Raw genomic sequence first — 27,512 nt, forward strand, 5'->3', positions numbered from 1 at the left:
ATGGTTGTTTTTGCAATAATTTAGCTGACGCATTAATTATAAACAGTTTCTGTTTCCATTGGCACATGCTGACCTATGGGATATGTCTGTTGCTGTTTTAATCTGTTTCAGAATCTACCTCTGTGCTCTGCTTTATACACAGATAGGCTTTATTGATAGACTTTCATGAAGAGATTTTAAGATGCTGTTTTGTAAGGTGGAGTCATTTCAAGGTTGGAGACATCATATGCATTTGATTTATTCAAGAATGTTCTCTCTGGACTATTCTGATTATGATGGGTTTGTGAGAGAAGGCTGCTTTCCTGGGGGTAATACACGGGACCAAGTCTGGTTGAGCAGGTTATGTACTGCGCAAGGACAGTGGCCACTGGCACACTGGGACCTGAAATCCATTTTGTGTTCGTGAAGCTGTTCCCTATGGTTTGGGACTGCATCAGCCCAGAGCAACGTACATCATTTTCTAATTCTCTTAAAGGTGCCATTCTGGTGACAACAGCCCTGATGATGCATTTTATTGCAATTTTATTTGAAAACCAGTTGTTTTTCATATTATTTTCAGATGATTTCTTAGTACGTATATGTCTATGGTTATATGTATCTGTATACACACATATATACCATTATATGCCATATTTATACACCACACACACACACACTCCATATATCTTGAGTATAAGGTCAGGTATTCTTTGAAAAAAAAAAATCCCTCGTAAGGAGGGAGTCACCTTATATGTATTTGATTCCTTATAAAATACTAAGACAATGCTAGCTGTCATTGCTTAAAAAGGTTATTTAGTATATAGATGTTTAATACAAATTCAGTAATTATTCTAGAGATCAGAGATCACTTTAAAAGCAATGCTGTAAGTGTATATGCTCTCAAATAAATGTTTAGAGGATGAATACGAATTTCAAATATCTTGATGTTATGCAAGTGGATACTTGTGGCTTGGGTTAGTACTTCCAGTGATAGTATCATAGATGTAGTGAGAAACTGCCACGTCACAAACAGTTTATACAGACAGGAACGATCTGCACTGGAAAACTGTGTTGGATAACTCATAAGGTGACTCTAGTGATGACGAGACTGTGAAGTCAAGGATACATGTGGAAAGTTTGAATCAAATTGTCTCATGAAATGTGAGAGTAAATAAAATATTTTTTTTAAAATTAATGCTTTATACAATGTGTAATTTTAAATGTATGTATTATAAATCTTACAATTGACATGTGACTAATTTTTATCTTTAAAAGTTAATATATTAAAGTTGGCTAAATTTCTTTGTTATTCTTTTATTGGAAAAACAAGGGATTGTCATATTTTGGGTCACTTTATATTAAGTCATATTATATTCTTATTTTTAAACAGAAACTGAGACTTCTTGAAGAGCTTGAAGACACATGGCTCCCTTATCTGACCCCCAAAGATGATGAATTCTATCAGCAGGTAAGGTATCTTAATATTTTTATCAATTTGCAGTGATGTGCTCAGCAGAGATCTTGAGCTATAGAATAACCTATGTCGGGATATAGAATTACCTATATAGAATTACCTCAGAGGTAATCTAGTCCTCTCTGCCTGGACCAGGGAGGTTAAATGAAAGGTGAAGTGATCTTATTTGATCATCTCACAACTCCTCATTACCTGTAAGCATATAAATTTCTTCACAATCTACCTTGTCCTCCAGACTTAGTGTTTAAGCATAGTGGACCATCTTTACTTCCCCAAACATTCCATGTTTTTCCCCACTTCCTTGTTTCCTCTCATGCTGTTTCTTCTGCCTAGAACATCCTTTTGCCCCTTATCCTATTGTCAGATAGCTCATTCTTCAAGACTTCACCTTTATTGTGAAAATTTCCTCAAGTTAACTTACCTACAAATAGGGTTGACCATAGCCTCCTCTGAGTTACTTGTACTTATAAATATCTTCTTTATACCACACATTGTATTACAATTATGGGACTCTGTGTCTTTCTTCTTGGATTAGTCAGCCTTCTTTCAATTACAAGATATGGAGACCCAAATCAGACTCATTGTGGCAAAAAAGGGAAATTCATTGACTTATTTCACTCAGATGTCTAGGATTATATGGCTGATTCCAGCTTCTCAAAAGATGTCATCTGATTGCTCATTTTCTCTATTTCTTGGCTTGGCTTTCCTCTGTTTAACTTAGTGCTGAGCAGGCTTTCACCTGATAGCATAGGAGGACTTTGACAGCCCAAGGGTTATGTGGTCTTTAGCACCTGGCATCCTAGAAGAAGAAAGTGATTTCTTTTTTTTTTATGGTTCCATCAGATTCCCCAAGGAATGATCTTTTTGGATAGGTTAGAGTCATGTGCCTATCCCTGAACTGGTCACTGTGTCCAGAGGAGTATGATACTCTTGGAGTGGAGTTGGGGTGGGAACATTTCACCCAAACTACAGGACTGAGAGTCAGAGATGGATGGTTTCCCCAAAGGAAAATTAGGGTCCTGTTACCAAAGAAGGAGGAGGAGCATGCTGAGTGTATTAGTTAGGGTTCTCTAGGGAAACAGAATCAATGAGAGATATCTATAAATATAAGATTTATAAAGGTGTCTTGTTCAACTGTGGGTATGCACGAGTCCAAATTCTGTAGGGCAGGCGGCAAACTGGCAACTCCAATTTAGATGTTGGATGAACCCCTCAGGAAATGAACTGGCAACTTGGACGAACTCCTCAGGAAACACTTCACTGGTCAGCCAAAGAAGAAGTAAAGGTCCTCTATCTGTCTGGCTTAAAAGTCTTCAACTGATTGGATTAAATCCAGCTGACTGCATTCTCTCATTGTGGAAGACATGCCCTTCATTGACGCCATCAGTCACAGCTGCAGCCAATTGACTGATAATTTAATAAACCAGCCTGTTGGTTTATTAACCAGCCACAAACGTCCTTGCAGCAACAGTTAGGCCAGTGCTTGCTTGACTAGACAGCTGGGTACCTCACCTGGCCAAGTTGACACATGAACCTAACCATCACACTGAGCAAGCAAGAACAATACATTTTCATCTGTTTTTTCTTACTAGAGTGTAGGAATTGGTCATGTCTGCTTGGTATCTCTAGCACATAACGTACACTTATACATAGCAGACTCGTAGTAACCATGGAAGGAAAAGAGGTAAGAGGCAGCTTACCCATTTGGAATCCAGGTCTCTTGACTCTCAGTTTAGTTTAATTTCCAGGACATTGGCTCTCATCTCTATTCCCTTGAGGTCTTCGCTGTATTTCACCCGATCAGCTCTCAAATGGGTCTCCCTAGTTCTCCTCTTTGTGCCTCTTAAGCTGCCTCGTATTTTCTACCTATGACATAAATCTGAGCATGTCAACCCCCTGCTTCAAATCCCATAATGGCTATTCGTTGCCTGGCTTCTGTACTTCCAGCTGCTTCTCCCCCACTCCTTCACCTTTTTTTACCCAAACTGGATTTGGGTTGCACCTCAAACTAGCTATGCAGTTTCATGTTTGAGGACCTTCTTGTGATATCCTCTGCTGACATGCCTCCTCCTTACCTGCCATTTTTCTCCTTGCTGAACTTCAGTGTTACCTATTAGAACACAAGTGGTATTTCCTGTATGAAGCTCCCCTGGCACCTCTACGGCCCAGAGAATTGTCTCTGTAGCCTCTTGTGTGGTCCTGTAGTACTTTATCTGTATATTTATTAGCACTGTCGCAGTTTATTGTGATGATTTCTTTATATGCTAGTCTCCCTTATCCTCTCTACCTTGTGTAGTACCTGTTACCTAGCAGGTAGTTTGCTTGAATGAATGAATGGATCCATGCATACATGCATGAATTAATTTAAAAAGCAAGTTATATAATAATAAGTTTAGTATGATTTGAATTTGGTTTCTACACACAGAATGGAGGGGGCATGAGGAAAGATTTAAAGGATATGTATATAAAAATGTTATATCCCAGAGTAGTATAGTTTTCTCCTTTGAGCTTTCTGGTTTTCCAAATTATCTGCAGTGAACATGAATTCTTTTATAATCAGGAAAAAAAATTTTTTTTGAAAAGTGCCCTTAAATGTTGCCACAATAAAAAAAAAAAACAAAAAAAACCCCTTAAAATAGGTAAACCCACAAAATGCAACCTGTCCTTAAATACTTACTAATATGGTCATAGTAGAAGACTTCGGTACATGATTACATGCATTGTTATATAGCAACTCCTGAGCCATTTTAGCTTTTGTACTGTGAAAGTGGTACATGAAGAATTAAACACAAAAGGTTATCAGCTCTTGTGTTCTGAACTAGCCATACGCTGGGGAAAAAAGGAAACCCAAATGCAAATAGAACAACTATCAAGGCTTCAGTTTTATCTCCCCAAGACCCACAACAACCTCTGGTATCAATGTCTAATCACTTTAAGTGCACCTTATAATAAGGCTTAATGTTTTCAACAAAGCCTTAGTAAAAGTAAATCTATTCTCCTGAAAGACGAAGTGAAAACACCTTTTAAAAACATGGGTAAATAGAAAGTTCAGACCTGACATTAGGTTCCTTAAACAGGTCCTAGCCACAGAAATGCCAATCTAGCTGCCAGTCAGAAAAACAAGATTCCATGCAGTTTCCACATCAGGTCTGGGATTAGCTCTTGTTTAGTGACCCCTGCAGTGTTCCAGGGACTGTGCTAGATGTTTTATGAATGCTCTCACTTTTATTCCTCACAACAACTTATTCATTACATAAACATGTTATCGAGCATCTGCTCTATTTCAGGTCCCGCTTTATAAATCAGGAAAGATTTAAGTTACTTATCTGAGTGGCAGAACTGGCGTTCCAACCCATATTTATCTGTTTCTAAAGGCCCATGTTTTTTCTGTTACAGTCTGTGCTTCCCGTAATACCATGTTTAAATTCAAAACGTCTTCAGAGAAAGTTTGCAGTTTCTTCCAAGTTACTAGAAAAAAACAAACAAAACAACAACAACAAAATTCAAAGCAGGCAAGCGGAGAGGACCTCTATTGGCTTATCATGGAATACAAGGAAATGAGGAATTATAGTGTCAAAAAACTAACTCTGGTTTCCAGGTATTTAAATGGTGCCCCTTTTATCAGGAGAAAATGCCACTCTCCTTAGCATTTCCCTTACTTTCATTTATTGTGTGTTTCCATGTTCTAGGTTGTTCTAAGTGCTCTACATGTATTAGCTCATTTAAATCTTACAACTCTATGAGGCAGACTTCATTAAAACCCCCGTTTTAGAAATGAGGAAACTGAGGCACAGAGAAGTTTAAGAATTTATTTAAGGTTTATAATCAGGACATGATCTTGGACTGGATGAAATAATAGATGAGAGGATGCCCAAAAGGTTATAATTGGGACATATGAAAAATCTGGAATATAAACCATAAACTTTATAGCAATGTTAAATTTCTTGATCAGGATACTGTACTTAAGGTGGTTGCATAAGTGAATATCCTTGTTCTTAGGTAATATGGAAGTACTAAGTGTTCAAGGAACAAGATGTATGCAACCTTCTCTCAAATGTTTAGAAAATAGGTAGATGGATGGATGGATGGATAGATGGATGGATATAGAATGATATGGCCTATGTGGCAAAATGTTAAAAGTTTGTGGATCTGGTTAGCTGAGTAAGGAGTATGGTGGAGTTCTGTGTGGGTTTTTATTATTTTTGCAACTGTCCTCTAAGTTTGAAATTATTTCAAAATAAAAAGTTAAATTTACAACCAGGAATTGTTAGGACCAGGATTTGAACCCAGGCTATCTGGCTTCTGGGTCTGTACTCTTGAAGTTGTACTGCTTGCCTCTCCCCTGTGTTTCTGATCCTTCTGGGATTCTTATGCTTTTCTGCCAGTGATCCCAAACCTCTATTTTAATCCTTGCTCTCTTTTGTCACTTCCAACCCCCCAGTGGCCTACTGGATATCTCTACTTAAAATTTTTGCAGGGACATGTCACTCAATATGACTAATATTGACTAATATCAACTAATTAGTCAATTAATTAAACAAGTGTATTTAGTCCCCACTCTGTGTCAGGTACTGTTCTGGTCATTGGAGGTGAAGTTGTGAAAACCGACAATGATTCCTGCCTTCTTCGAGCTTATTTCCTGTGGAACTGGGAATGGGGATAGAAATAACAAAAAGAACTAAAAGTAAATATGTCAGAAGGGAAAACTGCTGTGGAGACAAATAAATCAGGCAGGGGGATTAGGGAATACCAGTGGAGGTGTGGGGTTGCAATTTTAAATAAGGTAGCATCAGAAGGCCTTCATGAGAAAGTGACATTTAAACAGACCTGACGAAGGTGTGGGAGCAAGCCATGTAGGTAGTTGGAGAAGAATATTTTGGATATAGTGAAAGCAAACGCAAAGCCTTTGAGATGTATCTGAGGGAAAACAACTGAGGCTAACATATCAGGGGAGTCGAGGGAGTAGAAGGAGATGAGACCCGAGAGTAATAGGCCTAATTATACAGAAACTTGCAAAGTGCCCTAAGAATGTTGGCTGTCACTCTGAGTGAGGCGAGAACACATGAGAAGGTTTGGAGCACAACTGTGACAGGACCTGACTTAGATTTTAGTAAGGATCCATTTTACAAAGATCCTGCTGCTCATTCCCTTCTCTAGCGGGCTCTCCTTTGACCATTAAAATTACAAACCTTGCTATCCTAAACTTCTCTCCACTGCTTCCATCCCTCATTCAGTCACCTGACAATTCTTTCCCTTCAGAATTCCTCAAGTTGTTTCTTCTCTTCCAATCCCAAGGACACAAACTCAGTTCATCTTAACATTATCTTCTGGGAAACATGTCCAACTTGTCACTCATTGCTTTATAAATCTTGCTGGGTCTTTCTTGCCTCCAAGGTAAAGTTCCTACTCTTGAACACGTCCTGTAAGGCCATTGACCTGTATGACCCCAACCTATGTCTCTGAGCTATTCACTATCCATTCCTTACCACTGTGTCCAACCTTAAACTCCTGTCGTGTAGTTTCTTTCTGCACCCTGACTACCTATACCCGTTCATCTTTTCATACCTAAGCCTAAAATTCCCTGGGTTAGAGTGCTCTCCTCCCCTTACTATCTGGTGAACGTCTACTCATCTTAAAGACCTTGCTTACATCCTGCATCTTCTATGAAGATATCAGAAAATCCCGTTTGTTCTACTTTCAAAATGTATTTAAAATCTGACCACTTCTCACCATCTCTGCTGCTTATGCCATGGCCAAAACTACCATCATGTTTTCCTCAAGCTATTGTGATAGCCTCCTAACCTGTCTCCCTGCTCCTTCTCTTGCTCCTCTTTTTTTTTTTTTATCCTTAACTTTTTTTTTAATTACAGATAAGGAAGCCATGCTAAAAAAGAGATTTATATTGCTTATTTTACTTCCCATTATGTTATGGCTAATTTGATTGAATAAAGACTGCACACATAAAAAAAATAAAATTCTGTGCAGTTATAGTTGATGCTGAAAGTTAATCACCACCAGAAAGGCATGTTGCTCACTTGCCCACGTATAGCAACCGGCGTTCCACCTAAGAAATGAAGAAAGCATATGGCCCCTGAAAACAAACTATGTAATTAAAACACAGAAAGACAGTTCCACTCTCCCATTATTAAATACACTAGCAAGACAATAAAAGTTTATAAAAATCTCTGTCTTGCTCCTCTTAAACAGCGTATTTTAACATGGTGGCTGAAGCAATCTCTAAAACATAAATCAACTCATTAATTTTTCTTGCTCAAAGTCCTTCAGTTGCTTCCTATCTTGTTCAGAGTAAAACCTAGGACCTTCCATCAACCTACAAAGCAATGTATGGTCTGGATCCCGACTGCTTCTCTTACATCATTTCCTGATTCTCTCACCTCCTTTACTTTCCCCTCCCCACTCTGGCTTTCTTGCTCTTTCTAGAATAAATCAAGCACACGTCTGCTCTTTGCACTTGATGTTTCCTCAGCTGGAAACTCTCTTCCCCCTCAGGTGTCTGCAGTGTGGGTCCTCATTTCTTGAATTTCTTTGCTCAAATGTCACCTTCCCTGGCCTCCTTAGGTAAAATAGAAATACTCACTCCTAGCACTCCCTATCCTGCTTACCCAGCTTTATTTTTATCCATAGCACTCATTACCATCTACAATATTGTATATTTTACTTGTTTATTTGTTTATGTTCTGACTCCCCTTACCAAAACACGAGCTTCCAGAGAACGGAGAGAAATTTTGCTCATTTCTGTATTCCCAGCACCTGTTTTCATTTAGTATGTGCTTAATAAATATGTACTCAGTAAATGAGGTTTTTCTAGCTTTCCATTACTGTGTATTTTTTCCCTGTTCCTATAGCAGTACAGTCATACCTCTATTATGATGTCTTTCTGAAACTATTGGTTTGTATTTATGTCTATACTGTTAAACTGTGAGATGCTGTAAAACAGGACCTGTCTTATTTTTATCATTGTATTCATGGACTTTATACAGTGCCTGGTACATAATAAGTATTCAATAAATGTTAAGTGAACAAACAAAAATGAACTATTGAGTGAATGAATGAGTGAACCAACATCTTTGTGCCACTTGGTAGCAAACTATATGTTACCACAAGGTTTGTTGTGACAGCAGTAGCACGGGCTAGGCCATGGCTTCAGAAGAGCGCCTCCCAGGGGAGACTGCTCAGCATTACACAGCTGGAGGCTGGGCCAAGTAAGTGTTCAGTCCATTAGTCTTGGGATGGCTGCCAGTCATAAGCATTTTACAACTAAAATTGTATGGAAGATATGACTGATATGGTGCAAATTATAAAATGCTATAGAGTATAAAATATAAAGCGTTAATAGCCAGGTTAGAATATACACCCCTGAAATCACAGTATCCTAAAACTTTAAATGAAGGGTATTTCCTAAGTTACTTGAAGATTTTAAGTTTTATTATCAGTCTACCAAAGGTTGAATTCCATTGGGCTTCATTTAAGTGAAACTCCTGTAAACTGGTATCTTATTCACTTAACACCGTCTCTGCCTTCTGTATGATGCATTCTTTTCAGAAACATCCTTTGGAATGAGAGGAAGAGGTAGAATTTTCATATAGTGGTTTTAAATAGGGAGAAAATAAAACCTCTTCTCCAGAGAACCTGGCATTCCCCATCTTTTAGTCATTGATAAGGGCCTGGTATGTTGGCAGTTTATATCTAAAATACCTTTCCAAAGGCCTATTAAACTATATAATTGTCATTTATGTCACAGAATCTTTTGTACATCTCAAGAAATTTATTATTTGACCAGACAACTATTAATATAATTGCATGACTGTATACTCCTTGGAAAAAGTTAAATAGGATTAGGCAGGGGAAAAAAATCTAACATATTTGAAAATCTGCCAACAGCTGTTCCAAATTATTGTGCGATATCTGATGTTCTACATCTACCTGCCCAAAATAGAAAGTGAACCTTATTCGTTTGACAGAATGAGTTAATATTAAATTATTTAATGTACAATTCTTTTCCAAAGTTACTTGTTGCTCTCTTTTTCAAAAAATAAAATAAAATAAAATACACTTAACACTTTTGTGTATCAGGACTATTCTCATTACTTGATAAATAATAAGAGAAGACATTCAGATTTGGGGGTTTTTTCTCTTCTCTGTTTTTGAGATAGGGACAAAATTAGCCAATTATTATTATTTATACTCATTATGGTAAAATCAGAATTGTCCAGAACATTGTACAAGGGTCCAAATCAGATTCAAAGAGTACTGAAGTTTTACTGAAGACTTGACTAATTCATTTTTATTCTTTCTCTTCAAACTTCTTGCATACCTTCTATCTCTTTCATTCAGGATCAGCCAGAACAGGCTACATTAGTGGTAAACAACCTGCAAATCTCAGGGACCTCACACAAAGTATTTCTGGATTTATTTTGCATATCATTTGTGGGTTGGCAGAGAGTCACTTCCCATTGAAGTAACTCAGGGATCCAGTCAGCCACCAGACAGTTACTGTGCCACAGGGAAAAAGAGTATTCTGGCGGAGAGTCTCCTACTGGCAGTGAAAATGCTGCATCCTAGAAGTGACAGCCATGATTTCTCATTGGACAGAAGCAGTAACGTGTCTCATCCAATATGAGGGATCAAGAAGTGTAATTCTACACTGGGCCCAAAAAGTGAGATGCTTGAGGGAGGAATACAGAAATATTTGACAAATAGCACTAATGACCAGCACACTTTCTTAGTTAATGATTCACTTTATACATCATTGAGAAAATCTCCTCATCTCTCCCCCACCCCCACCCCCCTAAAAACACTACTGGAACTCACTCATCTGGCCATTATTGAATTTATAGTCCTACCTGAATTTATATCTTCTTTCTCCTTCCATCCTATTTCAATACAGGAAATCTCTTTTCCCACCCAAATGTTTTTCATCACATACTCCTGTCAGTAACCAATTTTGAGCAGATACAGTGGTGTGCTATTAAATGTTTAACAACTGGTTCTCTATTGGGAAGAAAACAACCTTGAATTTTAGCAAATCCTGATTTCCATGGTATAAATACTCCTACCATGACAATTTCAAGCTACCACTGTGGCATCATGGAACATTGAGTTGGGAAGAGATATACCCAGTGGGCTCTCATGAGCAGTTACAAACCAGTTCCACGCCATTAGTAGTAAGTTTTAAAATAGACACATACTATAGTCATAGAAAATATGCATGCATACAAATGTTAGTAAAGCTTGATTTCTTTCTTTTAGTTTTTAAAAAACCAAACAGTTCTACTTTTGCTCCCTCTCCATTTCTAATGGATTGTCTAACATATTCCACAGGAGACTACTGCTCTAGATATTCAAGGATTTTGCTCCTTTGGTTATTAGCTCTCTCTTCTGCATCATCAACACTGTCCTCTCTGTTGTCTTATTCCCATCAGTACAACTCTAGTGTACTCTAGAATCATTAAAGAGCATCTTTTGATCCAGCAATTCCCTTCAGCTACCGCTCTGTTTTTCTGTTCTCCTTCAGAGCAGAATCACTCAAAGAGACATCCGTACATGCCATTTCCACTTCCTCATCTTTCATTGCATCTTCATTGGACTCTAATGTGACTTCCATCTCCACCACTTTGCTGAAATTGCTCTTCTCATTGTCATCAATGATTTCCATGCTGCCAAATGTAATGGATAATCTCTGTCCTCATCTCACTTGACCTCTTAGTGGCAGTTGACATAGTTGACAACTCCATCCTTCTTGAAATGCTCTTCTCTTTTAGCTTCGTCATTAACATACTTTCCTGGTTTTCTACCTGGGCTCCTTTGCTGAGCCTTCCTCTGCTACTCAGGAAATGGTTTGGGGCTCTTTCTGCATTTGTGCTGTTTTCCTAGGTGATCTCATTTGTTTCCAGGCCTTTAAGATCCAGCTGTGAGCTGACAGCTCCCACAGTCACTTCCCTAGCCCCACTTTCTCCTGTGATTCCATATGTGCATATCCAGGTGCCCACTTGCTATTTTCTCCTGGAGATTTCTGCAGTATCTTAATGGGTACAGCTCCAAAACGGAACTGATTTCTTCATGTTCTTCTCCCTACTATACCTATTTTGTCCCCATTTCTTTATTTAAAAAAAAAAAGTAAATTATTCAGTTATTAAATCTAGAAATCTGGAAGTCATGCTTAACTTCTTTCCTTATCCTTCATAACTAATCCATAAGCAGATCCTTTGGCTCTGCCTACAAAATACGTATTTTACCTTTCTCTACTCTAATCCAGACAGTCATTACTTTTCTCCTGGACAGTTGTAATAGTACCTAATAGGATTTTCACATTCACATTTGCCTCTTTTCAATGCATATTTCCAATGCCTGATATCATAACTAGAATTATATTTATAAAATGTAAATCAGATCATTCCTCTCCCCTTGAAATCCCCCAACCACTTAGAATCAAATCTAGATTCCTTACTGTGACCTGCAAGGTTTCCTGTGATCTGGATTCTGCCTTCTCTTCATCCTCATTGCATATCACTCTGCCTTTGGCTTTTGTGCACTAGTGAAACTGGACTTTTTTTTTTTTTTGTCCCTAGAACAGGCTGGTCTCTTTCCTTAGTGCCTTTGCGTTTTTTGATCCCACTTCTTGGGAAGTTCTTTCCCTAGCACATCACATGGCTAGTGCCTTTTTCATCACCTTAGAGAGTCCTTCCTACCCTAATGACAGATTTCCTACTCGTTTGTCTCTGTCCTACTGTTTAATACAAGTTGGGATTTTTTTTCCTTATTTATTTACTTTATTTGGTAGAAAACTCTGTGAGGGCAGGAACCATATCTCTGCATCAGGTTTAATAGGTGCTCAATAAAAATATATTGAATAAAAAATAGTGATGGAAGACAAAATGTTCTAGCACTGTTTATCACGTAAGCGATAATTATTGAATGAAGATACAGGAGGAAGTTATGTCAACATAGTGAATAGCATAAAGCCAGGAAGGCGGGTTAATATGTTGATAGAGTCTGGCTTCCTTTCTTCAGTTTTCAGCCTAAAACAATGGGAGGGAAACAAATCAGATTAAACTTTATAGGGGTAAATGTAAAATTCTGCACTTAAGTTAAAAAAAAGTCAATTGCATTAGACAAAATCAGGGGACTCCGGTTTGATACCAATTCATATGTCAAATCCTAGGAGCCAAAAGTGATGGCTGAAAAGTTAATGCAGTATTAAACTGCATAAGTAAATCAATATTTTTCCACATTAGGGGAGGGAATTGTTTTACAGTACTTCCCTCCAGTGGCACCAGTAGAATTATTAGTTTTCCAGAATTGCAATGGAATACCTCATCCATTCATTCATTCTTTCAACATTTACTGAGTGCATCTGCATGCTAATATAATAGTAGTTTACAAAATTGTCATGTTTCTTGTATTTATGGAACTTAGTTATCTAACTTCCAAAGAGTAATGAGTTCTCTTTCAGTGCAAGTCTTGAAGGAGAAACCGATTGCCATTGGCTGGGAGGCAGTGCAATCTAATGGTTAAGAACTCAGGCTCTGGAAACAGACTCTGGAGCCCAGGAAGTTCAAATTCCTACTCTAATATTTACACAACTCTGTGACTTTGCAAAAGTTTTTTAATGTCTCTATGCTTCAGTATTCTCATCTATAATCTGGAGATAATTGTAGTGCTACCTCATAAAGTTGTGAGAATTAAATGAGTTAATGCATATAAATCATTTAGAAGAGTACATGGTAACACTGAATAAATGGTGTGTGACTAGTTAATAAAATTATGTTTTCTGGAGGATCATAGGCTAGAAGACATATTGAGGGGTGGGAGGAGGTGGTGGCAGAGGGAATTTTGGAAATCAAAGCCCAAATTGTGATATTTTTTTTCTGTTTGTTTATATTAAAGATTCTTAATAGTTTGAGCTTGGACTTGAAAATCTTGACTGGAGAATTTGATGATATCTGTTTTATTTATTCTTCTACTTTAGACTAAGGAGATATAAATTCTGTTTAGAAATACCACCTGATAGTTTTATTTTTTAATGCTTATAATGAAACATACCTTTGGAAATAATAAAATTATGGTTATCCATAAATTTTTTGCTTTGGTTTTGTTTTAGTGGCAGCTGAAATATCCTAAGCTAATTCTCCGAGAAGCCAGCAGCGTACCTGAGGAGCTCCATAAAGAGGTTCAAGAAGCTTTTCTCACAATGCACAAACATGGCTGCTTATTTCGAGACCTGGTTAGGATCCAAGGCAAAGATTTGCTCACCCCGGTATCTCGCATTCTCGTTGGTAATCCAGGCTGCACCTACAAGTATCTGAACACCAGACTGTTTACGGTACCCTGGCCAGTGAAAGGTTCTAACATAAAATACATTGAAGCTGAAATAGCTGCTGCTTGTCAGACCTTCCTCAAGCTAAATGACTACATGCAAATAGAGACCATCCAGGCTTTGGAAGATCTCGCTTCCAAAGACAAATCTGGTAGCGATGTTGCACCAGTGTGTATGGCTCCAGATTTCCCCAGGGTTGGTATGGGATCAGCCTTTGATGAACAAGACGAAATGGACATTAAGAACAGAGCAGCATACAATGTAACTTTGTTGAATTTCATGGATCCCCAGAAAATGCCATACCTGAAAGAAGAGCCTTATTTTGGGATGGGGAAAATGGCGGTGAGCTGGCATCATGATGAAAATCTGGTGGACAGGTCAGCGGTGGCAGTGTACAGTTATAGCTGTGAAGGTACAGTCTGCCCTGGAAGAAGCAGCCCTGCATGTAACGTGACCAGAGTTGTTTAGGCTCTGGAAATATTTGTGCATGTGTGTGTGTGTGTGTGTGTGTCTGTGTGTGTGTGATGTGTCCCTTTTAGGCCTGAAACACCCATATATTTGCAGAATATACCTCTTCATCTAGGTATACTATCTGGCTCATTGTTATATTATACTCAGACATAGAATATTTTCACATGTAAGCACTTCTGTCATTTTGTCTTTCCCATGCACAGAAGAGCAGCATTTTGGTTTCATACAGCTAACTGCCTTTCTCTAAAGCTCAAAATGGATTATACAGTTGATATAATTAACTTGCTGATAAAGGACTGGGAAAAGAAAAATCTCTCAAATCTTTCTAGGCTCCCACAGGTGCACTTTTCCAGTCTTGCCAAAATATTTTATTATGGTTGATTTCACTGTCTTTTTGGAAGTGATTTGTCAAATATGGACTTGTTCTTGGCTTTATACCATTTTTGCTACTGTCCTTCCTTGCCAGAAGCATTTGAGGTAGGTTTCATAAGAAGACAGTTCTCTACTCCTGCTCCCTTACCCATTCATGTGGTTTTAGGTCTAATATGGTGTAGGCCCACCCACATTTTCCTTCTTTTATTGTCCAGCTTCTTGTTAGGGTTCCTGTTGTTTTTCAGAACCAGAACTAAGAAAAAGGTAGTTAAATGAACTAATCAAGGAAGCATGACTGTCGCTGACTTTATTCTTTGCCTGGTTATTTAACAAAGGAGTACAATACACAGAATTAGCTCTTTTACCTGTGTAGCTCTGCTACCTGTGTATTGAAAGATGCTTGGGAAACCAGAGTTCTGGATATCCCATCAAAGAATGAACTAGTACTTTTAGGAGGTCATGGCTTTCTGACAATTCTAGTTTAATTGGGTTTTTGTTGTTGTTGTTGTTGTTGCTTCCTTTTTTGTTAGTTTACTAAAATAGTTGTTTTGGAAAAGGAGTTTTAAAAAAAGAAATCTCATGTTTCTCTTTAAATTTCTTACCATTTCTCAGCCTCAGAAATTTTCTTGGGAAACTTATGTCTCTTCTAACTGTATCTTATGTCTTCAGCACCAAATAAGGAACTAACTAGCTTAGTGGTTGGAAATTTTGCCAGTTTCCCCAGCATCTCAAATAATGATGCTGACCTAAGAAAATCGCTTGAAGGGATTTGATGTTGTCTTAATGGAAAGAACCTAAATCCTCTGATCTTTAATAAGGCCTTGCCAAGGATTTAAGAACTATCACATCCAAGAACTCTGATGTGAACGAACAATGGGGTTTGTTAATTTCTTTCTTTGGGAGGCAAGGCTCTGAAACTGAAGCAGTGGTATGTGATAGCACAGACTAGTATAAAGGTGTCTTTGTGTTCCCACTTACTCTCTACCTTATAGTTTAATAGTCCCATTGTGCTCCCAGAGCGTGGGTGATCATGTAGTTTTTGAAACCTAGAATATCGTTCAGAAAGGAATTTAAATTTTTAATGAATAGTTTCCATGGTCAGGAGTAGTTAGGACTGATAAAGTAGACAAATATAAATACCTGATAGAATCCCTTGAATGTTTATACTCTCAATTATCACCAGGAGGAGGGAACTGAAGAATTTGAGTCAGTAAGAGCAGGTTTATCCCTTTGTTCTCTTTCCCCTTGATGTTCCTAGGACTCTTTTCTCATAATAATAGCAATACTGGGAACTCTCATTCCTTGAGAACTTAACTATGTGCCAAGCACTGCTGTAAGCATTTTGCAGGTATTAACTTAGTTTGTCTCTACTACAACCTTAACAACAAGTTCTATTGTGATCCTCATTTTACAGATGAGGACACTGAGGCACAGATGGATGATTACCTTCCTCAACTTAGATAGCTAGTAATTAGCCGGGCTAGGATTTGTATCAGGCATTTTGGCTTCAGAGCATTACCTCCTAGGCGTTATGCCTCATGAGCAGGTGTTTCTTCTCCCAGCAGTATGGCTACCTCTGGTATTTGCTTTTTTAGTGTCCACCTTCCGGAAAGGTTCTGCTTGCTCTTCCTTGCAGGTCCTGGCACCCTGCACTCTCCCCCTTCTCTCCTTCCACAGCATCTGCTGTAACTTTATGGCACACACACCTCTTGGATGATAGGAATGCATTAGGTTAGCTATTCTTTGAAACGAAACCTTTCTTAGGTCTCTGGCTGTGTGTGTGATTTGGGGTCAGATGTTTTCCAAAGCACATGCCTTGGAACTTTCTGGTGGGTCCATTTCTTCCATGTGACCAGTGATACGTTTAGTTCCTCTGGCCTCCTTATGATCCTGCCAGAATTATGGAATGGGTGAACATGAAGAGAGCCATTCAGGTTGAAATCCTTTTGGAGTTGGGAAGGACTTAATGGGGGCAAAGAGAGCAGAAATTTCAGACAACTGTCCTGTTTTCCGTGTCCTTGAACATTCGCTAAGTGTACTTCAGTTAGCTGTTCCAGGCAGCAAGGGGGCTCCAAAGGTAATCAGATGCTTTCCTTTCCTTTAGAGAATACATGAGGTAAGGTGTGCTCCTGTCACTATAATTATGAAATGATGTAATGTTAGTTCTAGAAGGAACTTTCAAAATCACCAAGTTCAAGCCTCTTTTTACAGATGAGAACACTGATGGGGAGAAAAGGGAGGTGACTTGCCCAAGGTCACACAGTTGCTTAGGGACAAGAGCAAGGATTTAAGTTGGAGAGTGTTACGTGTCACAAGGAGCGGTTCACATAAAATGTATGGGGAATTCATACACAGAAGTGAGTGCTGCCTGCTGAAATTAAATTAAATTGAAGCTTAACATCTTTCAGGATTTTGCTCTCAATACCTTTTCCCAGTGAAATTTTCATGTAGATTTATAATGAGCCAGTCATCCCTCTTTGGTTTATTTCCATGGGTAGAGGTCATTGAGAAGTAATTTGTATAGGATTCAGGTAATTATATACTAAATTCACTGGCTTTCACATGCAGTTCCAGTTAATAGATCTCTTCAGTAGGAAGACTGAAATGGTACAGTTTTTAATCAGGAATGGCTTTGGGGAACGGTATGTAAATAGGCAGGGTATTTGACTTTCCTCTTCTAGCTTTGCGGGCAATTGCTTGTTACTCCTAGCTATAAAAAATGAATTTTAGCATGGAATGCACTAAGGAACTATCATTTAATCTGGTCCGGTACCTTGTTCATTCACTGGAACACCTTCGGAAAGATCATTTGAACGTTAACTCTCTTGTTTGGAAGAGTATTTTCTGGAACATTGTAGAAAAATGAACAATTCTTAAGAATATTTAAACTAGTATATTTAAACTAGTATATTTAAACTAAACTAAAGAATATTTAAACTAGTACCAAGTGGTTCAGGTTCTGAAACGTTATTTTCCAGGTCTGTTATGAGGAAGGGCAAGGAGCCTCACAGAAGGAAGAGAAGTCAATTGTGTTTCCTGTTGCATAATTTTCCTTGGAACTCTAGGATTTCCGTTCATATCTTTGGGAAAAGTTGAGTGGACTTAAGGATGGAAATTTATTCCCATAATTCTTGAATTTCTATTTTGGAATGAGTGGCTCCATATGTTTCTTAGCTCATCTTTGAGAGCATGAAAAGCCAGGTTGTAATTGCAGCATGGAGTTTTGCAGCATTCAGAACTTTTTAAAATGCTATCTTTTACTTTTTTCTTAATCTCCCAGCATACCTATCTCTCTCAAAACTTGTTTGACCTATGTTTGTTTCATTGTATCATGCCTTGTCTTGCAATTATTTTTGCTGCAGCAGTCACCTTTACTGCTCAGTAAAACTTGTTTCATCTTGTAAGTCACTTTTTTTTCTCTTGTTACAATTGTTTATTTATTTGACAAATGGTTATTGAGCACCTACTTTTGCAAGGCACTTTTCTAGGTGCTGGATTTACAACAGCAACGAAACAGACAAAAATCTCTGCCCTCATGGACAGAAAATAAACAAAATAAATAAGTAGTTTGTATAACAAGGGTGAGGGACAGGCTTACAATTTTAAATAGAGAAGTCAGGGAAGCCGTCGTTTGGAAGATAACATTTGAGCCAAGACTTGAAGAAGAAATTTGAAGGGAGAATAGTCTAGGTAGAGGGAACATTGAGTGCAAAGGCCCAGAGGGATGTTTCAGAGCAAGTGTGAATGGAACAGAGTGAGAGAAGAGGAAAAGTAACAGAAGTGAAGTCAGAGAGTGAGTGGGGTTCGGGGGCAGAAAAGAGTGCGTTGTCAGCGACTGTAGACTTTTAGTCTGAGTGAGATGGGGAGCCAGTGCTCAGTGATCAAGTAGAGGAAGCAGGAGACCTGAACAGAGGTGATGGACCCAGATTAGAAGAGGCAGAGATGGTGAGAAATGTATGTACACTGTCTCTTATCTTTTGCAGCAAAAAGAGAGCAGCTGCGGTTTCTTTCCTGTGAGAAAGGACGACCAGCAGTGACCTCTGTCTGCCAAGAGTGGTCTAGGTCAACGAGAAAGCCTAACTTTTTAATGATGTATTAATGTGATAAGCAGGGGAAAAGAGGACAAATTGGAGTAGAACAGATTTTACTGTCCATGAAATTAATTGGGTACTTTATCTACTATTGAATGACATCATTCATGTTGATATCAACTAGCTGTGGCAAGTTAGTTAAATTCTCTCTGACTCAGTTTTCTCATCTATAAAACGGTGACATGAAAAGTACTCTCCTCAGGATTGGGAAGATTAAATACATGCAAAGTGCTAAGAACAGTGTTTAACATATAGTAATTAGTCAATAAATGTTAATTGTTTTAAGTTTTATTAAAATTAAGCATTCATATAATTTTTAAAAGTCAAATATTTCTGTAAGGTTTGTTAAAAACACCTTTTCTCCCTATTTTCATTTCCCTGGAGGCAATCGTTTCTACTCCTTTCTAAATCTTAGCTAATTTATTTGGTTAATAAATCTTATATTGTTTTGGGCATTATCTACTGGATTCTTGTCAAGGAAGGTGAGCATTTACTTAGCTCTTTGTTCTCCCTCTCCTTGCCTACACATGCACTCTTCTTATTCGCCTGTCCTCTCATTATAGAGTCATTTGAATTATGTCAGTTTTCAGCCTTTATAGTTAGCATGACCATGAAAATTTATTCAGAGCCTTGTCATAAAGTTTGATCAGTTTTCCTTGTCTTTTTCAATTTTTGATTTTTTTCCTGTGTTAGTGGTGGTCTTTTTGTTTGTTTGTTTATGTAGTTTTTCCTATGTAGTTATCACTAACTGAGCCCCATGCTCTCTGCCAATTGTCCACATCTCCTGTTAATACCTTCAGAACCATCAGAAACTCTTGTCAGTTTCATTTACTCGGAGAAATATTTCCCAGAGTGTGCTAATCTGCTCCAGTCTGAACTGCTTGCCTTCTCTGCCTGTGCACAGCTACCTCATCTTGTGATGTTTCATAATCCTAAAAATCATAAAAATCAGTGAATTCCCTTCACCTCTCTCCTTTGTTGGGTCTGGAGATTCCTGCATGCCATGTCTCTCTTTTTACTGGTTTGCTTCTTCATTTTGGTGGAGCATATCCTCCAATGGCTTCGTGAGAAAGGATACTTAGACCTTTGAAGACCTCAAAGGGTACTTTGAGACCTTGAATGCCTTGTATTGCCTTTATTCTATCTTGACATGTGTTGATTCTTTAGATATAGAAATCTTGGTAGGAAATATTTTTCTTCAGAACTTTGAAGTTATTGCAGTACTGTCTTTTCCAGTATTCATGTGGAGAATTCTGATTTTTTTTTTTTTTTTGTCCTTTGTATGTGACTTTTCTTGGTGGGATCGTTCCTATTTTCATGTGTTTTTAAATTTCACAGTGATATTTTTCATTCATTATACTGGCATTTGGTGATTACTCTCAATCTGGAAACTCATGCCCTTCAAAATTTTGGATCATTTTCTTGAATTATTTTGTTAATTATTTCCTCCTCTTCAATTTTATTTTCTCTCTGGGATCCCTATCATTTGGTTGTTAAACCTTCTGGACTGTTCCTCAAGTTTTCTTACTCTCCTGTTTTCAATCTTTGTGTATTTTTTGATCTACTCCCTGGGAGATTTTCTTAGCTTTACCTTCCAACTGGTCTACAGACTTCTAAAAAATTGCTGAAATACAACATACATCATACAGATACTGCTTGACGAATTGTCACAAAGTGAAAACGTCATGTAACCAATACCTGGATCAAGCAATCAACATTATCAGTATCCCAGAAATGCTCCCTTCCAGTCTCCATTTCCCCCCAGTAGCAATCACTGTCCTGGTTAGGCCATACACTGGTTTTGCACATATTTGAATTAGAATTGTAAACTCCTTGAGGGCATGATTTGTGTCTTGATCTTTCATTGCATCTTCATATAATGGAAAATGAGTTAAGTATTTATTGCCCCAAATCAGTAAATAGTTGTTTTTGAGGCCTTTGTGCCCTTAAACTGCTCTGTGGTCACTGTTCAGGAACTTTGGCATTAAGGTAGTTTGGATTGCAGATAACAGATACCTGACTTAAACAGCATTAATTTAAAAAGGGAAGCAATTGTCTCCCTTAATATACAGACTGGAGATCTGACTGGCTTCAAGTGAACCTTGTTTTAATTGTTACGATGTGTTTCCAATTTCTTCCGTTCATCTTTTGGCTCCTCTTAAGCTGCGTTTGAGAGAGGCATGCAAACTTTTCAGGGCCCCAAATGACTGCCCTGGTTTTTGTGGCCACTCTCTTTCTTTTTCATGTGCACTGGGAAGGAGGGACTCTGAGTTGTGGACATATTCTTTGAACCTTAGACAAAGCTTTGCCTGAAGTTAGATAAACAAATAATTGGCCTCTTTTGATTAGCCCAGTTTGGTTCTGTTCTGGTCTTCTGTGTTGTTTACAACATGAGAGCTTCTGGTAAGTTTTCATGACCCTCTGTACGTCCCTGAGGTTGCCCCGAGAAGCCTCTACTGTTAGAAGCTCTGCTTCGGAGAGCAGTATCGTTTGAGAAGTGTCTTTGCTTCCTTCCCTCATTACATATTTTACTTCAGGTAATCTAGTGGTTTTGAAGCTGTAGCCAAGGGTCCCTAAAGTAATTTTTCTCTCCTTTTCCGACTTTCCATTTTTCTAAGTCCATGAAAACATGATGTAATGAGGTTCTTCTATGTATGTGATTATTGATGTGTTTTAAAAAACCCTCTTCACATGCTTAATCTGAAAGCTGACAGAGCCAGACATTGTGTTGAAGGGCTTTAGATTTTTCTGCCAAGAGTTTTCAGTATTTCTCCTGAAATCCCAGAAAACTTATAATTAATTCTGCAGTTTATTTTTGTCAAGGGACTATGTGTGTCCTGAATCGCTTGTTTCAAGGCATCCCAGAGCAGCTTCTTGTTATAGATTCTGTATGGTACTGATTAGATGTGTTTTCTTTTTTTTCTTCTTCAAACTTTTCAAAATTTTTCATGTCTTCAGACCGTTCATTCCTCAGTGGCTGAAAAGGAGTGTGCCAGTGGCAGGCTTGACTCCTTGTTCCTCAAAACCAATCAAGGAAAACATTTCTAAATTACTGAGATAAGACATACATCATAGTTGGTCATTTGCTGACCTTTCTTTCCTAAGGATATAATCTTTATGTAGTATTTCCCAGATGTTCTCTGGGTTATGCAGTACCAATTTGCCATTACTTTGGGAATCTATCTGGAAATACTGTACAAAGCTGCACATAGAAGCTTGTACCTTTCAGGGGTATCATTCGGAAATACAGATCTGATCTGTGAAAGAGTCTTCAGTGACTCTGTCATTGCTGTCAGAATAAGTCGAGATTCCTTACTGTGGTTAACAGTTATGCCCTCTGTGTTCTAGCCTCTGCCTACCTCTCCAGCCTCTGGTCTCACAAGTCCCTGCCATTTACGTGACACTCAGGATTGACTGTGTTCTTATATGTACACCATGCCGTTTTTCTCCTAGAATATGTCCTCTTACCTTCTTCTTTCACCTTCCATCTCCCTCCATTTTTAAAAATGGATTCCCAGCCGCCCAGATTGGAATGTCATAGATTAGCTCTGGACAAATAAGGCATCATGAGACTCTGTATACCAGCTGACCATCTGCAACATTTGGGTTTCTCCTGCCTCAAGATCTTGGACATGGACAGGAGGCTCCTGTAGGTGTGGAGTCAAGGGAACAGAGGAAGTGATTGCAAGGGTGGTTGTCTGAGCCGTTGGTGAAGAGAATAGGGAATAGCAAATAGGGCTATTTTTTTAATGTGTGGTGATGAATAATATATCAGATAAATGGATATCAGATAAATTATTGACACACAATATTATGTACATCATTAAATATGGCACAAGACTTTTTGTGATATATTTGATTGGAACTCTAATCTCTCCCTTCATGCACAGGCTTAATTTTTGTTTGTTTCTTATGTAACAGTGGTTGCGTAGAGCTTTAAAAATGTAAACAAAATATTTAATGCTATTTTATCCTTTATTAAACTGAATTAATTTTTTCTTAAAAATAAGGTAACATCACTGCAAAGGAGAGGCTGAATGTGCATATAATTGTGCCTAAGAGTCTCCCCCTGAGTACCTCTTTGTTGCTCATATGTGGCCCTCTCTCTCTCTCTAACTGAGCCACCTCGGCAGGTGAACTCACTGCCCTCCCCGCTACGTGGGACCCAAATCCCAGGGGTATAAATCTCCCTGGCAACGCAGGATACGACTCCCGGGGATGAATCTAGACCCAGCATCGTGGGATTGAGAACATCTTCTTGACCAAAAGGGGGATGCAAAATGAGATGAAATACTTTCAGTGGCTGAGAGATTTCAAATGGAGTCGAGTGGTCACTCTGGTGGACATTCTTATGCACTATGTAGATAACACTTCTTAGGTTTTAATGTATTGGAATAGCTAGAAGTTAATACCTGAAACTATCAAACTCCAACCCAGTAGTCTGGACTCCTGAAGACAATTATATAATAATGTAGATTACAAGGGTGACAGTGTGATTGTGAAACCTTGTGGATCATACTCCCTTTATCTAGTGTATGGATGGATGAGTAGAAAAATGGGGACAAAGACTAAATGAAAAATAGGGTGGGATGGGGAGGATGGTTTGGGTGTTCTTTTTTACTTTTATTTTTTATTCTTATTCTGATTCTTTCTGATGTAAGGAAAATTTTCAGAAATAGATTGTGGTGATGAATGCATAACTATATGATCGTACTGTGAACAGTTGATTGTATACCATGGATGATTGGAACATTTTAAACTTGACATTTACACTTAGCATTCATTTGCATTTTATCACGCCTTTTACTTCTTCATCAGTTTGCTTAGGAGGAGCTGGGAATGCACCAAACACACTGAGGCACTGAAAATACTTCTGGCATTACTGAGGCTGAAAGACAAGTAGGAATCTGTTGCCTTTGCTTGTTCCCAACATAATATGGGGTAAGAATAATTAGTTACAGTTGCTATAGATAGTTGTAAGTTAATTTCATTGAGAAAATTAGTTTGGGAACCATACTATACTTAATCCATAAAAAATTTATCAAACATACAACCTCCCCCCCTTCCTATTCAGTCCAAGGGGAGAAGATCCTCCAACAAAACATTATTTTAATGTTTTAAAGGTGCTGTGTTTATAGGAAACACTGAAATTGAATTCTCTGCTTGTCATTCAAGGCTTTATTGGTGCATATTGAGAAGAATGCCAGGATGAAAATCAGAGGAGAAAGTAGTCAACCAGTCTGTAAACATGCCCACATATTAGAGTATCCATGATCAGTGGTATTAAAACCACCTGAAAATTGTTGTCTTTGCAGTTTGAAATCATTTCTTTTAAAAAACTTATAGTTGATTTGACCAGAGAGGGATGTATGGAAAACTTTCTTAAAATATTTCCGGTCTTTTTCTTGTGCTATTTGTAGGCTGTTGTCATTAGGGACCCCTGGAATGAAGCAGTTGCTGTCTTGGGGTCTCACAAACACAGCATACAGTATCTCATACTGGTAGTCTTTTCCTAAATATATCTGTATATCAAATAACTTTGTATTATTTTATTATGTTGTATGCTATTATTAGTCACATTAACTTCATTAGGTATTAGTTACATTATATAATTATTATTTTATTCAGTCTCAGCTTCCTCACTAATATGTGTAGTAGACGTCACTATCAAATCTCAAGACCCTTGAGCAGGGCAATGTTTCTGTAAAGAGCCAGATAGTAAATATTTTGTTTTGTGGGCCTTACTCTGGGCTCAGTCTTGTAGTGTGAAAGCAGCCTGGGTATGGCTGTATTCCACTTAAACATTATTTACAAACAGGGGAAGAGATTTGTCCTGTGGGCCTGTCTAGGGCAAGGCTCACAATCATGGATGCTGGAAGGTGCCATGTGCAGGCAGCTAAGTGCCTGCCTCACTGAGGACCACTGTGTCTAGCCGAGAGCACAGGCCTTGTCTACAGGGGTAGCCACTCTCTCACCCACAGCCACTTGTGACTGACTGGCTCAGAAAGACCAGCTCACTAATTCTAGAGTAGCTGGAAATTTGAATTTTTCTTTAGTCACCTGACTTTTATCAGTTTGCAACTAATTTAGACTTAAGAAAATATAGTCCAGGTCAAGCCATACATATTTGTGAGTTCTTTTCTGGCCCATGGGCCTTTAGTTTTGCAAATTCTGGTATTTTCAGGTGTAAATATATTTTATCCTAAATAAAAACTGCCTGCAGAATGTCATTAGACATACATAGCAAATATCTGGTGCTTTGCTGCCACTGACCCTTCTAGTGCCCAAGCAGACAGCAGTAATTTATCACACCACTTTTTCCCTCCAAGCCTAGAGAAGGTTTCAGAATATTTTCCACCAGGACTCACAAGAGCCACAGCCAACAAATCAGTTGTGTGTTCTGATATGCAAGGTATTTGTCATCTCTGTTCCAGAGGATTAGCTTTAAAATGCTTTGGGATTATCCTAGTAAATAGCTTTGGACTTTTTATTATATGACTTCAGTCTTGAAGAAATCTAATTAAAAGATGCTCTTACCTTTTTTTCATATTCATTTTTCTTCCTGATATATGTGTTCTCGTGTACTCCTTAGTTAATTTTGTTCATATGACAGTATCAGATTTTAGATTCACGATTAGGAAATTGAAGAATATTTAGAGTTGAATGTACCCTTTAAAGTAATTTAGTAGCATTCCTTCCTTACAGAGAACATGAACTTGGATCTCTGGTCTGTTCTTTTTCAGCATACATTGAGCAAAATAATGGGAAGGAATTGTTAGAAAAGGGAGTTCCTTTTCCCCCTTTTTTATACTGCCTTTGGTTGTTGTGGCCAGTTATCACAGAGTAAGATGTTCAGAATTTAGGAATTCTTTGTATAGGTATGTGTTTTCTGGGATGCATGTACTTTTGGACTGTACGTGTGATTGTATAGGATGCAGCCTAAGTAAAACATCCTTTATTTTCTATTTCAATTACATAAAATGTTGCATCTTTTTGTCTTCCTTCATTACTTCTTGCTCTGCTGGCTGCCAGTCTAAATCTTACTTGTCTTTCGTTCAGTCTCTTCTCCAAGAAGTCTGTTCTAACCATTCTAGCCCTCATTGAACCCTCTCTCTTCACTGACCTTCTTTAGTATTGAGGACCATGTTAATTTAGCAGCAATGTCATGCTTTATTATGTTCTTTGATTTAATTTGAGGTATTTTCATCTTTTCTATCAAATTAACATGTTCTTTGTTTGCCATCTGTGTCAGTATATACTATGACTGGTGTGAACTGAAAGAAATTAAAAAAAAAAATTTCATGCAGCACATTTAGTATACTCACCAAGTATTTGTTGAGTGCCTTCTCTGTGCCAGTTACTAAGGCTCTAAATGTGGATGAAAGAGACAAATTGACCCTGCCTTTGATGAACTAGAGTCTAGGGGAACAGTTTAAAGTCTAATGAAATGTAAAATGTTCTCTTAATAGTAATTGGTGATGAACTTTTACAACTCCACTAGAAGGAAAGTTCCACTGGGGCAGAACTCTGTTTTATTCACTGATATATCCCAAGTGTCTGGGACAGTGCTTAGTATGTAATGTTCAATAAATATTTGTTAAACACTTTTAAAAGTTTTTATGTATGGCCATACTTGCAGGACTTCGTGTAGGGCAATAGATTGTTTCTGATCTTTTGCTCTCATAAAGAATACTACAATAAATATGTTTGTTCAACAGTCATTTTGGAACCTATGCGAGTAGGAATTTTAGTATACACTCATACGTAGAATTGTGGAATTCCTACAAAAGTCAAGTGTCTTATGCATTCGTAATTTTGACAGATATTGCCAAATTGTCTTCTATAGAGAGTATGAGTGTACCGTTTTGCTACACTCTTATAACATCATATTTTATTAAAGTTTTTGATAAAACTTTGCTGATCTGATAAGTGATAATAAGATATCTTATTGTGGCTGTAATTTTCTCTTGCATATTTTTTTGTATGTATATAAGAACTAGTTTCATTTCCTTTTATATGTTATCTCTTTATAACTTTTGCCCATTTTCCTATTTGGTTATTGACCTTTATCTTATTGATGTGTACAGACTCTTTTTATATTAAGAAAAACATTGACTGGCTATTCTTGTTTATAGTTTCATGTGAATTATAGAATTAGCTTGTCTAGTTGCCCACCCCACACACCTAAAAAGCAATTCTGTTGGTATTTTTATTGTGTGTCAAATTCATAGATCAATTTAGGGAGAACTGACATTTTCATGATATATGTCTTATTTCCTAATAACATAGTATGTCTTTACATCTGTATTCATCTTCTGCTGTGACCTTCAATAACATTTTTTAGTTTTCTTCATATAGACAATATGCATATAAGAATCTTACTAGATATTTTACTTTTATTAATGGGGTTTTTGTTTATAAATTTGGAAGGTATTATTTTCTGTGATTTACTGATAATCATTTTATCTGACAAAAAAGTATTTTTTTCTCATTTAAAAATATTTATCCCTCTTATTTTGTCTAATTGGGGTTTCTCTGTTATTCAACTCCAGAGGGCACCATTTGCATTGGCCATTCCTTCTGGAATAATTATGAATCATTGTGTTGATATGGGACATCCTTTTCTAATTCTTAACTTTAGGAATATTTCTAATGTTTCCTTATTAAAATATGATGTTGGCTTTGGGGTTGAGATAGATCTGTATTTTATCATGTTAAGGAAGTAACTACCTTTTTCTGTTTTATTGAGGTTTTTGTCATGAAAGGATGTTGTATTTCATCAAATACT

The 27,512-nt window shown here is 37.7% G+C and overlaps 1 protein-coding gene across 4 annotated transcripts in view; it reads left to right on the forward strand.

The window, feature by feature from the left end:
- Positions 1-27,512, forward strand: part of FTO (FTO alpha-ketoglutarate dependent dioxygenase) — a 414,023-nt gene that overhangs the window by 124,370 nt on the left and 262,141 nt on the right. For all 4 annotated transcript variants that reach the window (XM_037815989.1, XM_037815991.1, XM_037815992.1 and 1 more), the window contains exons 2-3: positions 1,370-1,447; positions 13,575-14,202. In XM_037815989.1, coding sequence (XP_037671917.1) covers positions 1,370-1,447; positions 13,575-14,202 — 706 coding nt within the window. The remainder of the gene's footprint in view (positions 1-1,369; positions 1,448-13,574; positions 14,203-27,512) is intronic.

Source organism: Choloepus didactylus, chromosome 22 (genome assembly GCF_015220235.1).
Source record: "Choloepus didactylus isolate mChoDid1 chromosome 22, mChoDid1.pri, whole genome shotgun sequence".
NCBI lineage: Eukaryota > Metazoa > Chordata > Mammalia > Pilosa > Megalonychidae > Choloepus > Choloepus didactylus.